Consider the following 14,880-nt stretch of genomic DNA (forward strand, 5'->3'; position numbering starts at 1 on the left):
TACTTAGTGATTACTCTGAGATCTCTTGTCTCTATCATGATACCTTTTTCACACTTCATCATTGTGTATCAGTATTCAATCCATAGGTTGCTTTGAATCTTTCATGTAGGTGTGACCAAATGGCTTCCAAAGATCCTTCCAGCCAGAGTTATTCTCCAATCTTGAATCCTGTTTTTCATTAAATCTTCCTTCAGTCTTTTGCAAGTAGTGTTCTTTTTAAATAAATGCTTTTGCATCTTCTCCAAGACCTAATCCACTCTTACTCCCATTTTAATAATGGTTATTAATTTTTTGAACTAGGAAGGGCCAAGCACAGACTCTTTTGGGTGACCTTTCTGGACGCTGCCTTACATTTGAAAAAAATACTGTTCAAACCTTTAATGTCCCGTCCTTTTGTTGTTTATTTATTGAGGGCAGGGGTGGAAAAATTTCCACTTATATCATGTAAGATGGAAGAAAGCCTCATTGTGAATCCTGTTAAAATTATTTTGCTAATCCACGTTAATATATAATCCTGTTTCTTCATTGTCTGCTTTAAAGGACTCTAAACAATGTCCCCTACTTGTTTTTAAAGAGTATTTGTAGTCTTTACATTATATTATCCATATACTTTTAAATTCTGTTTCTATAGTATACTTTACCAGTCTGCCTTGTACAACTGTCAGATATTTGTGTTGAGACATCTGCTGATTGCAACTGAGTTTCTTTAAAACATTGTCTTCACATATAACTACCTATTTTTATGATACTGAATTGTTTTAAGAAATAGCTTGCAGATCATAATTAACAGCTCAGCAACGTAATGTTTGAATTTATTTGGTACTTAGCATTTTCAAGTAGTGACATTATAAAACCTGATCCGATGGATTTTCCAGTAGAATCAATTTATTCAGTTGTTTTAACCCTTAGATGTGGTTTATTTAGGAAAAAAAGGTAAAGTACTTTTCTGAGGCATTAAGTGAAAGAACTTGGAATTCAGCCCTCATTGCTGCTCTCGCTGACCTGCAAATAAATAGAAGGCATGTTCAGTCTTGCTCTTCTTATAAGTTTCCTTTCTTAAGCTTCAGTGTGCAACAGGGAATTAAAAAGTAACTTCATTATCTGATACCTTGAAAACGTGCCTCAGTCTGTTAACCTTAGAGGTTATTCTTTAACTAGCCTGTTTGGAATAGGGCATGTGGGAGAGGGGAGAGCATGAGGCACTGTCTTTTAGTTCAGACAATAAAGTGTGATTTTTTTACTCTTCTTGGACTTTTTCCTTAATTGGGTTTGACAGCAACAAATAGCATGAAATACGGTATAACAAAAACTGCATGTGTAGATCACAGCTTTCCCTCCAGAGCAGCATTGCACTCCTGGCAGTGGCAGTCTTCTTGTGACTGCTGGGGATCATTTTAGCACACTGGAATTCACCTAACCCTGGTATATCTTGTATGACATTTTTTTCTTTTTCTTCTTTATAGAAGACACTACAGGTTGCCCTATAATTTTCATCCTCCCCTTTTTTGCTTTATCCTGGGGATAAGAAAGGCTGAAAGGGAAGAGAGTGTGAGGTTTAACCATAGGGCCTTAAAGCTCTGACTACTGTGCACTGTGTGCCAGTTTTGTTTTTTGTCCATTTCTGATGCTGTTGATTTAAACCCTGCAATTTAAACTCTGCAATTTAAACATTGTGTATTGCTCTGCACAAGGCTCAAGCACCTGAGAAGCACTGAATGATCAACTAAGCTCCAAGAGCTGATGCTGGGATTTAAGTGTCTAAGGTGTATTCTTTGTCAAGGCAATATTTTGGGAGAAAGAACTATGTCTGGGTGTTCTGCTGCTGTCAGTTTGATCTCTGGTGATTCTTGGATGTAACTATAGGCTGTTGCCACAAGGTGAGGTGTTTTTTCCCATTAAGGTGTCCCCTTACTGCCTGCCTTTTGAATCTCTGGATCACCTGGTCACAGGCTAAATAACTTGAGTGAGATAATGGCAAACTGATAATGGGAGGCAGCCACAATGAGGAGATAAAAGTGAGAGGTCATCCTGACTTACCTGGGATATCAACCCACATACTTTATTGCTTTAGGGTATGGTTCCTGTCTTAACAAATCTCACATTTTGCTGGAGTGTATAATCCACATTCAGACTGGAAACAGAAAATGGAAGGAGAACCTTCACTACTGTGCAGACGAATATATGAGGGTTTCTCTGACAGGCAAGGAAAGAAGCAAAAGTATCTAAAATGCAACATGATAACTGTGGCATCATTGATGTCTTGACAGGGACTGAACTTGATACCCATCTTTATTGCCTATGATAATTTACCAATACTGTCTTGATTTTGCAACAAAGATCAAGTGATGGATTATTTTATTGTATGTTTTCATTTTTGCATTTGAAAGATCCTTTTGCAGCTTATTATTTATTCATCATGTAAGCATTCTTCAAATTAAGAACTTCTTTATATTTATACATAGAAAATTAATCTACTTAAACTTGTAAATGATTTTGAAAATTTTTACTAAAAATAGAAAATATTTTTCTTTGATAAAAGGGAGTATGTAGAAACAGTGTATCAGAATAGTATAAAATTTTTCAAATACTATTTGTGCTAGAAAAAAAAGGCATAAATGAAGACAGTAAAACTTACATGTAAGATATATATTTTTATACTCAGTGGATATTTTCATTGTAGTCTGAATGCTTTTGTCTAGGTCTATCTGCTGATTGAGGCTAGGGATACTACAGATTCATGGGAAAGCTGGCGGCATCACAAAATATGATGCATTTTGAATTTTCTAGAATTTGTTTTCATAGATTGCCAGTACTTCAAATATGCAAAGTGTGCAGTATAAAAACCAAATCCCAAGTATATACTAGTTAGGGATAAGCAATTTTAACTGCATTGTGTTGTTAACATTGAAATGCGCATTCATCCTTTTTTTCTTTTATAGCACAAATACTTTGTAATGAAAACTAGTTTTGTTCTTTTCTCTCAAAGAAAACAATTTATTTGCCTGTACAGACCAGAAATAAGCAGGCATATTTTTAAGAGCAGGTTTGTTTTAGCCAAGACAACAGTGTCTTTTCATTGCTTTTATATAATGCCATAATTCTTGGCAACGTTTGTCTACTGATGCTTGCATGCAAAGAAGGTGTATAAGGCCTGAAGTTTTTTTGTATGTGTGCTAACTACTATCAGTTGAGAAGTAAACGAGGTATCTACTGTAATCAGGGTAGAGGCCATGGAGAAGAAAAATAGCTCAAAGAGTAAGATCATGAGAGTGTTTAACTTGAAAAGCTGAAGGATTATACAGCATTATGTAGAGGGTGTGTGCAGGCAAAATTATTTGTCATGTGCTGGGACCTGCCTGCTTTGCCATGCATCAGGCACTTCCCTTCACGTTATGTAATAATTTAAAATGCTTCTCTTGTCAGAGAATTTAATTCTTGTAAGTAACAGAAATAGGAGACTAAGGCCTTTCATCTTAGAGGCAGATGCTATTAGTCAATACTGAACACAAAGAAATTGCATGAAAGAGAATTGAATTCTTATTTTTGCAATTCTTGATGAATAAAATGTCAGCGCATTTTCAGCAATGTGTGTTTTTAAATTCGATACCTGTGAAAGATTCTAGGTGGCATAGGTATGAATTTTCATGGACTATATGTTGTTTTTAAAATTATTTAGTTTCTGAATTCTCAACACTAGTAAAAATTCCTAGGTCTGTACGAGATTCATGACATTTTGCAGTATTAAATTCCGTTTCCAAAGTGAGCTTCCTGTTTTCAAGCCTTTTTTTTCCTCTTACTGCTTGCTGCAGAATTATCCCTGGGCAGGGGGAAGTTAGTATTTAAAGTACAGCTCCAAATAATTGCTTCTGTGGAATAATGGACTTCTGTATTCCAAGATTTGTCCCTGTTTTTCAGAGCCTTCTGCTGCACGTAATCTTCTGTCTGGACACACCTTCAGAGCTCATCTGTAGTATCTGCCCAGTGCAAGTTGTTGGCCCCTCAGGGCTGGTGCATGTTTGAACAAATACATGAATTAGAATGCCATGCCTGTCTATGGCATAACATTAAAAGATGTGATAATTAACACTGGTTAATCTTCATACCATGTACTTGTATAAAAAGCAGCACCACAAGTACCACACTTTTTAATTCATATGCCAAAACTCCATTTTGCTTAATTAAAAAAAAAAAAAAAAAAAAAAAAAATGAAGCTTCTTACTTTTGAGGCAACATGATTTTTGAGCTTATATCCCTAATGCACCTCCTAGACTACATTAAAAGGATGAGATTTCATTGCTTTGTCAAAACAAATGAAAACTGTGTTTTTGAACCTGATTATTCTTTGTTGTTTATTCCCATGAAACATTTAGCGCGCTCAGCTGTTTCTAACGCTTGTTCAAAGTGCTGAGACTTTTCAGTCCAGGCAATTCCAAAATCCCTAAATCTCACAAGGATAGCTGCCTGTGTCACTCCAAGTAAGGAGTAGTTGCCTGAAAAAACGTTTGAAGTTAAAATTCTACAAAACAACAAGAGCTTGTTCTTAAGAATTGTTTGGAGGAAAACCTGCTGTGAAGAGGAACCAAGGTCTGTCAGTGAAGGAAGAATAATTTTCACTCTTAATGAATCACAAAAATTATGTGGCAGTGACCATTAGGCAGTCAGGGACTGTCTTAGCTCCTTGCTTTCTTTCAGTTCAGTCATGGAGAGTCTTCTTTCTCTTTTGAGAAATTACCTGGGTTTGGGTATAAGAACTAAGACATAATTTTGGAATTGCACAAGAAATTTCTGTTGTTTTAGACATACTTTCTTGCATTTGCAATCTGAAGTTCTTAACCTAGGGCATGTTCAGGTTTTCTGAATTAATATGGATCTACAAAGACAAGTGCATGTATTGTGAGGGAAGACTGAAAGATGCAAATACAACTTATGAAAATTCTTGCTGTGCAGATGGTGTTGGGTTGGCATTTGTAGATTGTTTCAGCAGAGTACTCGACTAATTTTTGTATTTCTTTTGTGTTGTAGCATTTAGTTGCCTAACTTCCCAAAATCTTTGCAGTTTCTTTTCCTTCTGTTTTGAGGCACAAAAGTAAATTAAACCTCAGGAGTGAATCTGTGAGAGTTATGAGCAGAACCACCCATCAGGGCATGAGAGACAAATGGTCATCGGCCATTTATGTGAGATTAGAGTCATTCCTTTCCCAAAAGGCAGCCCTTGTGACTTACTCCTCTGAAGTTTAAAACATGGCTCTTCAGAATCACTTTTGTAGTGCCAGTATTTTTTTTCTTGCACAGAGATGAGCTTCCAGGCTCCTTAAAATGAGTATCACAATGTGCCAATTGTCCCTGTTTAAGAGTGAAGTAAGAAAATGCTTTATGTTGTTGTTTGTTTTTCTAAATTAAAAAAAGTGAATTCTAAAACTTAGTTTGGATTTTGGATTTTCTTGGCTAAATTTCTTACTTTTGATCCAAATAAGTGCTGTGTTTATTGGAGCACTAAGCACTTGCCTTGGAATACCTGGAAACTTAAAGCTCCTACTGAGAGGGAGGAATGAATGTCTCTATTCCCGTGCTGCTAGCTTTATTAATGCTGGTGATATTGTCACTAAGCACAGTTATTTCAAAAAACCTTTGCTGACAAAAGCATTTGGGTGAAGCCACATACTGACATTGAGAGCAGGGGAAGATGCCCATTTGTCTATGCATCGATCTGTAAGCAGCAACACTGCTGTAATATAAAAGCAAATAAATGGGTAGAAATAGAACTCATACAGTTTGAAAAATGCAGCCTTGAATAAATTTAATAAATTGCTAGTCTTGTTTGTTTTCCTTGCAATGAACTCCTGCTATGATCTGCAATGTAGTTCCAAGTCCTAACTGGAAAATGGAGATGCAGCCACTTATCAGGGGCTTTTTGTTAATGATCAGATCTACAGAACCTGGGGAAGCACAAGGACTTCCTGAGTTGTGGTGTGTTTCTGTTTCCCATAACAAGTTGTTGATCAGACTGTTAACAGACAGATTTTTTCCTCCCACACATCTTCATTTTGGTTGATGGTTGACCATTTTTGCAGAGGTCTCTGCCAAGTTTCTATATGCAGCATTAAGGAGAAATGGTGGAAAAACTGAATCTTTGAAAAAGTGTAGATTTGACAGGTAGTTAAGGACTGAGGGAACCCCAGATTCTGTTTCAGTGAAGTTTTTAGGAAAGAAATAGTTGTTGGAAGAAAGGGAGGACAGTGACAGAAAAGCATGGTTGGGACTGTGACAATTTTTTTTTCCTAGTAATTGTGTGTGTTCTGAAGGATGATAGTCTTTAAATCTTCTATTTTGATGGAAGAGAAATGTGAATGTTTATCAGATGTGGTTTGGAGTGCACTACAGAGTTGTCATATGAATTTTGAGATAGTGAAGATTATTTTGACCCCCCATCCTTCCCCCATCTTGCTCTAGTGCTTGCAAGTTTTCTGTTTATGGAAGAAAGGGCTGCTTTACTTCTATAAGCAGAAACTTAACAGTTGAGTTAAGGATCACGGTAGCTGATAAACGTTTTAATAATCAGCCTTGTGTAGTTTTTTGGCTTCAAAATAAGACAAGTGGCAAACTCCAGAGTTGTGTCGATCATGTGCCAATAGTGAGACTTAATTGAACAGCACACAAAGGCAAAGCAGTGAAAGAGAAGACAAGTGGAAATATTCCTGAGTCTCAGGCATTGTCATCTTGACTTTTAACTGGATGGTGGAGGTGTGGTTAGGAAGTTCTTTACTGTGAGGGTGGTGAGACCCTGGCACAGGTTACCCAGAGAAGCTGTGGGTGCCCCATCCCTGGAAATGTTCAAGGCCAGGTTGGATGGGGCTTTGAGCAGCGTGGTCCAATGGAAAGTCTCTGCCCATGACAGGAATGTTGCAATGAGATGATCATTAAAGTTTCTTCCAACTCAACCCATTATATGATTTTATGAATGTAAGGCTTAAAAGCAGTATCTAAAATGAGACCTTCTAATTACAATGACATACAAAAATAATGACTAAAAACTGGGAAAATTAAAAGTTCAATTAAAATATCTTCTTTGAGGTATATCTGTGTACCTAGTAATAGTGCTAATTTTGTCCAATAATAATTATTTAAATCACTGAAGAGTGCTCTTAATAGACTGTGCTGGCATCTTCCATGTATGTTAGTTCTATAATTTGTGTTATAAGTACTTGGCTAAATGTTAAGAAGTCTCACCCCAACCTAGTCTCTTTTGAGACATTAATAGACTGTCTCAGAAAGTGAATGTAAGTGGGTTTTTTTAAGTGATCAGTAGTGTTGCTTTCCTCATGTCTCCTCACCAGCTGAGAAGACCTTCTAGACAAGTTTTTCCCTGGCAGTAGCAGAGCCATTGACTTGTGCTGGTTGTGGAGATAGATGACACTGATGAGGAGTTGGGAAACTGCTCTCCTGATATATGCAAGAGAGAAGAACCAAGTTTATGGTTCATTCTGCAATAAAATGATTATGAACAGGAATTTTAAACAATGAAGTTAGCAGAGCTGATTGGAAGAATGTACAGAGAATGTCAAAGGACTTTGTTTCCATATAGCCCATGCTCAGATTAGAGCTTTCCTTTAACTAGCGTTAATATTAGTGTTGGACCTAAATGATATTGCCAAAAAACATGTCAAAGCTGGTGATTTTGTGTCATGGATGCTCAGATTATGGTTATAGCAGTTCCACCTGTTCTTCACACTGCTGTCCTTATCAACCCATCTGTTTTTCTCTTTCTGTCATAACTCCTATTTGCAGTTATGCTTCTTGATTAGAAACCTTCAGAGTGTAATTTTACTTACCAAGATGTAAATACTAATTTTTTCTTTCAATTTGAGTGCCCTTTGCCTGTGTCTTTTTAGTCTCAGCTGTTAAAATTATCCATGACACTATGGGCCACTGTTCAGACATTTAATCCCATGAGACACTGCCATGAGTTACTGAGCCCTCAGTTCCTGGTTGGAGTGTGAAGATGTATGGAGATGTACCTGCTCAGAGATTTCAGGTGGAATATTCCTTCCAGGCTTATCAATCACTAAATGTCAGCTTGTTTCTTAGTAGAACTCTATTCCCTACGTTTGTACCTGCAAAGATACAAACCAAAAAGGGTCAAAGCAAGTTCAGAGGTTCCCAACAGACACCCAAAATGCTGTTGTGGTGAGAGAAAGGGCAGAATTGTAAGCCTTTGTAGTTTCCTATACAAAAGGCAGTGTTATTTTATTGAGATTCTAGAAACATCAGGATGTGGCCTTGTCATATAGTCTAAAATTCTGTTTCAGATTCAAAGCCTCATGAAATCAGGAGGCTTTATTCCATTGCATTAGTGTTTTTTGGTTTGGTTTTTTTTTCTTTCAATCTGGTTATAAATATTTGGAGACTAGGCTATATTTTTCATAGAGAAAAAGAAATTCTTCATATTACTAGGATGTTTAATGCAGACAAAGGTGTTTCATGTCTTTCTGATAGTATAAACCTTATCCACAAATCCACCTTTGAACCCTGCTCTCCTATATGCTGTGTCATTATTTTGTATGTTAGAGTGATCTCTGCCCAAAGTGTAAACCACGTTTTGCTTTGCTTGGAAATAACAGATGCTGGAATAAATTTTGACAGATAGAGGTCATAATAGGGCATGCTTAATGCATGTTGTTAGCAAAAAATAACATTTTTGAATCTCTGCATGAAACTCTGAGGGTCATTCAGTATTGTTTGGAAATGCAGAGCTGCTGTAAGGAATACAGGTAGTTTACATTTTTTGTTGTTGTTTCCTATATAATGGATATTCTAACTGACTATGTACTATGTTGTTTCCTTCCTTGACTCATAATTATCAGATGAAATGCTCAAATGAATGGTACAGTTTATGAACGGTTTTATTTTTTCTATAATGTAACCTAATTGGTACTTTATAAATCTTGACTCTATCATGCTTTCTGTTTTTCTCATGAGCTACAATTTAGATCATCTATTTATGTTAGTTCTGTGACCCAGAGCCTGGCTGTGAAGACTTTTCTAGGAATCTGGGCTTTTTTCCTGGTTTTCAAGTGAAGTAAATTTTAGCTATTCATTGGATAAGTTTGGTTTTTTATTTCACTGTTGGAAACTACCAGGCTCTTTTTGTATCTTTAAATGAGAAAGTTTCCTGATAAATACTTCATTATGTGGAAATCTGACTTAATGGAAGACAATGGGATTTTTAGCATTAATGATAATACATGGATGAAATCCTGATCTTGTCCTTTACCCTCTTTTTAACATGTTAATGAGTAATGTTCTTGTGCCAGATATGATTCAACAAGTTTTCTGCAATTGTCAGATATTGTGGGTTTTGCAGCTATGTACATTCCAGTGGCAGTGTCTCTAAATGCTTAACATATTTCACATTTTAATCGTTAATACATAGAGGTTCTATGCTGTTTCTGTCACAAATAATCCATAATTATACTCTGAAGCATTTCAGGTTTCTGTAGAGTGTCACTTTTTCTTGTCTGCATTATTGAATTACAGCAAGTCCTCAGGATTCTTAATGAGTATATTTGTTATGAATCCATGTGCCAATTAAAAATGAAATGTCAAGATAGACAAGGAAAATATCCTAGATCTTGCCTGTCTGAACTTCTGTAAAGCAGCTGGTGTACTGCCTCAGAGGAATTGGTCTCCTATTAGAGGAAGCTAGAAGAACTTGGCTTGTTTAGCCTAGCAAAATGAAGGTTAATAGGGGTATGATTGCTCTCTTTAACTGTAGTATGGAAATAAATGCAGACAAGGAAAACAACTATGCAGGCTCCTGTTTCTAAATGGATGTAACTTGGCCATGAGCTAATTTATACTGAAAACTAAAAGATTCTTGTTGTGGTTTAACCCCAGCCAGGAACAAAACACTAAAGGTGAGAAAACTCGTGGGTTGAGATAAGGACAGTTTAACAGCGAAAACAAAAGCTGCACACGCAAGTAGAGCAAAAGAGAGAATTCATTCACCGTGTTCCTTGGCTGGTCTGGTGTGCAGCCGTCCCAAGGAAAGCAGAACTCCCTCGTTTGTAATGGTGACTTGGGAGACAAATGCCGTCACTCCAAACATCCCTTCCTCCTCCTTCATCCCACTTTATATCCTGAGCATCTCATGGAATGGCTTATCCCTTTGTCAGCTGGGGCCAGATGTCCCAGCTGTGTCCCCTCTGAGCTCCTTGTGCATCCCCAGCCTACTGGCAGGGTAGCACAAGAAAAGGCCTTGACATTGTGCAAGCAAACCCTGTTTTCAGCACAAATTCAAACCACAGATAGCCTCATACATACTGCCTTTTCTCAAGAAAACTACCCCAGCCAAAGCCAGCACCACTGTAGATGCTCAGAGAATAGAATTCTAGAATGAATAATAGGAGCAAACAGACTGTTGTTAAACTCCATTAAGGCCATAACCTAAAAGCCTATTTAAATGATGGAATTATTTCTAGTGATGTCAAGAGGTGTTAAGATCAAATCTTCCAACATTGTATCTGCCATGGTAACTTTAGAATCAGAATTGCCATAGGATTCTACAGAATCAAGTGTACTGAATTATATATTCTGGGCATGATACGTTTTAACAGGATTAATTCTGTGTTGCCTTTTGAATAATTCTGCTAGTTGACATAGCACAATTTCTCCTTTTTTTCCATAGTTATCTTGCCCTGGTTTTCAGAGATGCCAATAATCATAGTTACCAGTGGAATAGGAATAAAAAGTACTTTTATTCATGTGTATGATTAATAACTTAAGCACTATAGTATCTTAAAAAACCACCAGGATTTTCATTGAAAATTTCATGATTATTTCCTGAGCATGTTCTGATGAGCTCAGTCCAAGGGTGGGGTTTTATCACCAAAAATGTTATAAACTAAATCACCAAATACATAGTTTTATATTGTGAATATTTTTTTCGTGCTTTTTTTTTTTTTTTTTACTTCCATGTATATCTCTAAGATGAATACCTGCTTACAGTTTGTTCATCACATATGAAGAAGTATAATTCCATTTTGATGGGGGTTTCTTTGCATTAGGAAAAAGTTGCCAGCTTTCAGTAGGCACTTGTAAGCAGCATTGTTCTGTTTCCCATGCAGTGCCATGGAGCATTTGTTGATGCTGAATCAGTATATGAAAGCATGAAAGCCTTCAGCTGAGAAACAAAGTATTGTCTAGTATTTGCCTAAGTGGAATAATGGCTTACTAATAATTAGGTGCTCATTTTAGGTATGCCAGATACCTTGCAGAAACAATAAAAATTAAGGTGTCATTTGGGTTGAGTAACATAAGAGCTGGTATTACTTTGCTTAAGGTTTCATCAGCACTTAGAATTAGTATTTATTCATTAATACAGAGAGTAATAATTATTGAAGGTGATCTCTTTCATGTTCCATACAATTTAGAGGAGATCATGGATAGTGTGTTTGTTGCCACCTGAATTACAGTTGTGATCTTGCAACAGAAATAAGTCTTCTATGGGCTTGCTGATCCTTTGTTGTTAGAATGATGTTAATGATGACCTTCCAGCAAGAAACATGTTAAATCTGGCAGCCCAGCAACCTTGACTTTGCAGCCTGTCACTCTTACCTGTATTTATTAATATACATTCCTACAAAACTCTTACTTAACTGAAAACTGCCTGGTTAAGATTTGAAATTGATATACCCACTTAATGATAGCGATTTTGAAAATCCCCTGTTTAGTTAAAATCAGGAAAATTATTCTATAGCGGGTTTTTTTAATACAGTGGGAGAGTAATTAAAAATAGCTCTGTTGTGATAAAATGTTTTCCTTGGCAGTAAAAAGAGTGGAAAAATGCTTTTCTAAAAGCCTCTAAATCTTTAATATATTTGTTATGGAGTGGGTGGTGCTTCACTTGATTTTAAGTATTCTTATAGTATCAGAGCACGCTCTGAGTGCAATATACTAGCTATCCATAATGCTTAAAATGTTGTTTTTCTAAAAAAAAATGCCATTAAAGTTTAAGAACATGAGGTTACAGTATCCACAGTTTTATTTTCTGACTAAAGGTACAGGGTCTGCCCCCATTTGATACATGCCTGTGGAGGATTCTTGAACTGTAGTTATAAAGAATGCTTTAGTTGTTTGTACAAGCAGACAAAAGAGAGTTGCTCCCTTAAAAAAAAGAAAGTCTCCAACACAGTTTAGTTGTCCAGATGCAGTCAGTACTGATGTGGAACGACTAGAGTGGATCTAGAGTTCTTGTCTTGAAAATGAAACCTTCAGTTGATCCAGGCTTTGCTACATGCACCCAGAAATACTGTCATAACACAAAAATTAAATTAAAAGAAGTGTTGTGAGAAGCCTAAAAGAACTGTGATCCTGACTATCCTGGCCATGTTCACATTGGTTGTATGTTTTTGGTAATAACCTTTCTAAAGCAGATGAGTTTATCCATATTGGTGTCTTTAATACTAATTCATTGCAATCTTTGCCTTGAACTATAAAGATAGCCTTAATATTTGAACCCCATGCAGAGACAGAGGTGCACATGCACAGGGAAGAGTCTCCGTAGGCATGAAATCAACTTTACCCCCAGAAGAAGGGGGGATAGAAATATTTTTCCAAAGTAATTATTTTCTATTTGGTTGTGCCTGATATAGTACTAAGTACTAGTGCCTTAGTCATGTACCTGCTAAAAACATTGATTGCTCTCATGGTTTTCAGATTCTATAGATTGTCATTAAGTAAAAATTGATTCTGGCTTTTGGGACTTTTTCTGTTTGTGTTATTTATTTCATTATTTATTTTTTTCCCCCAGGTTTACCAAAAATGCAAGTCATTAGGAACTACAATGGAATCCCACAGCCAGCAGCACAAGATGGGCCTCCATTACATATCCAGATTGGAGACACTATTGAACTCATTAGAGGAGATGCACACAGCTTATTTTGGCAGGTACTGTATCATTTAGCAACAGGCTATATTTTGGTTGTCCAGATATCAACTTCCTATTGATGTATTGCTCTCCTAACTTTTTTCTTTTTGAACAACAACAACAAAATTCTTTGTGGTTTGTCCAAATAAATGTCTAATACAGACTAATTTTGCTTTTAAATTGCCAGTAGTTCCTATATGGTGTAAATCTTCATTCTTGCAACCTTAAAGTAAAAGTCCCGGTGAATAAATTGCAACAACATGACATTGGTGGCAATGCTAGTGAAATTATAAGACTTAAGGAGAGTGTTTGGCACAAAAAGCAATTAGAATTTTCAGTGCTAACACAACCTAATTAAAAGCTATGTTGACAAAACCCAGTTAGTGAATACTAGATTTATAGAGGAGAGAAATAGATCTGTAAAACAGAACCACACCTAAACTACTTGATGCTGGCTCAAGTCATTTAAGGATAGGAGGTTTTATATACATGGGAAAAGTATATTTTATTGAAGGCAAAATTTGCTGTCACATGATTCACATCACTACTTTTGTTGCTAAAATTTCTTTTTAAATGAGAACTATGAACATTGAAAATGCTGACTTGCATTCACTTTAACAGTAAATTCATTAAAGTGTGTCTGATTTTTCTTGATTGCTTTCTTAATTGTTTTTATTATTGCATACATGGAAATAGATCTAAATAGAAGAACTGTCAGGAGATTGATAGAACCATGGTATTTTGCATCACTGAAAACAAATCTACTTAAATGCCAGAGTTTGGCCTGTGTAGTTTTGTATGTAGAACTTGGTTCTGCAAGGTCTAGAGAAGCACTTAAACCTGTTCTTGGCCTAGGACTGGCTAGAAGGTAATCATCTGACTAATAAAATTAGTACAAGCCAAAATTACTGTTGCCACGTGGGGCTGACTCTATTGCCATATTCATACATATCTGTCAACTCAATTTACTGGAAATTGTCTTAGAGGTTGTTTGTGATTATCATGCTAAAGAATTTAGCTAGAATCTCATTGTGTTTAACTAGCAGAAACCAGAAAGTGTATGAGGCTTTTCCCTAGAAGCCTTAGTAATAGATTTGAATCCTAATGGAAATTGTCATCTCCATTAGCATCATTCAGGACTTCTTTTTCTCTGTTGTCACAGATTGTTTAATATAGATTTCTCTAAGTCATTTAAGAATGATGATATTAAGGAAGAGCCAGTAAAGTGCAATTTATATTAAAATCTTTAATCATTCAAGAGGCCTTTTAGGGTAATTTACAGCTGACCCACCAGACTAATATTACAATGGTTTTCTAAGTTGACCATTTAGAAATTCAAGGGATTGTAATAGATAAGTATTTGTGGTCGAGGTAAAACTTTTTCATTTTTCAACCACATCAGATAAATAATACAAGTTACTAAACACTGCTTGAGCTGTAGCTGAAGTGTGGTCAAACGTATTTTGATAGACAATACTATGTTTTGTTCAGTGCTTGGACTTATTGAGTGTGGTCCTGCTTGCTATTGAGATATGATTAGTACTGAAAATAAGTATCACTTGAATGGCAGACTGTTTCAGAGCTCTGCTTAAAATTAGGTCTGTACTCAAGAGGGATTTGTGTTTCAGGAGTACACAGAATATATGGATACAAAGGGTAACCTGTATTCAGGCAGATGATGGGAAAGGGGGTAAGGAAGCTCTATTGAGCACAGGTTCAATTCTGTAAGATTGGCACTTGTTTGCACATAATTATTTTTTAAAATATCACTGGTATAAACACTTTTAGCTTAAATACTGCCTTTGTTTTTTTCCCTCTCCTCTGCTGCCTCTGCACTTCTCTGTATTTTTGGTTAAGGTGGTAGCTACTGTGTGATAAATTGCATAGTGATCTCCTATGGAGAATGATGCACTCACTTATTGTGCTTAGGATAGCACAATCAAAGAAAGTTTTTA

The 14,880-nt window shown here is 36.2% G+C and overlaps 1 protein-coding gene across 1 annotated transcript in view; it reads left to right on the forward strand.

Annotated features, from left to right (window-relative positions):
- VAV3 (vav guanine nucleotide exchange factor 3) overlaps nt 1-14,880 on the forward strand; it is a 138,772-nt gene that overhangs the window by 98,576 nt on the left and 25,316 nt on the right. Inside the window, exon 20 of the mRNA XM_056497388.1 lies at nt 12,809-12,945. Coding sequence (XP_056353363.1) covers nt 12,809-12,945 — 137 coding nt within the window. The remainder of the gene's footprint in view (nt 1-12,808; nt 12,946-14,880) is intronic.

Source organism: Oenanthe melanoleuca, chromosome 8, assembly GCF_029582105.1.
Source record: "Oenanthe melanoleuca isolate GR-GAL-2019-014 chromosome 8, OMel1.0, whole genome shotgun sequence".
In the NCBI taxonomy this organism is placed as follows: Eukaryota; Metazoa; Chordata; class Aves; order Passeriformes; family Muscicapidae; genus Oenanthe; species Oenanthe melanoleuca.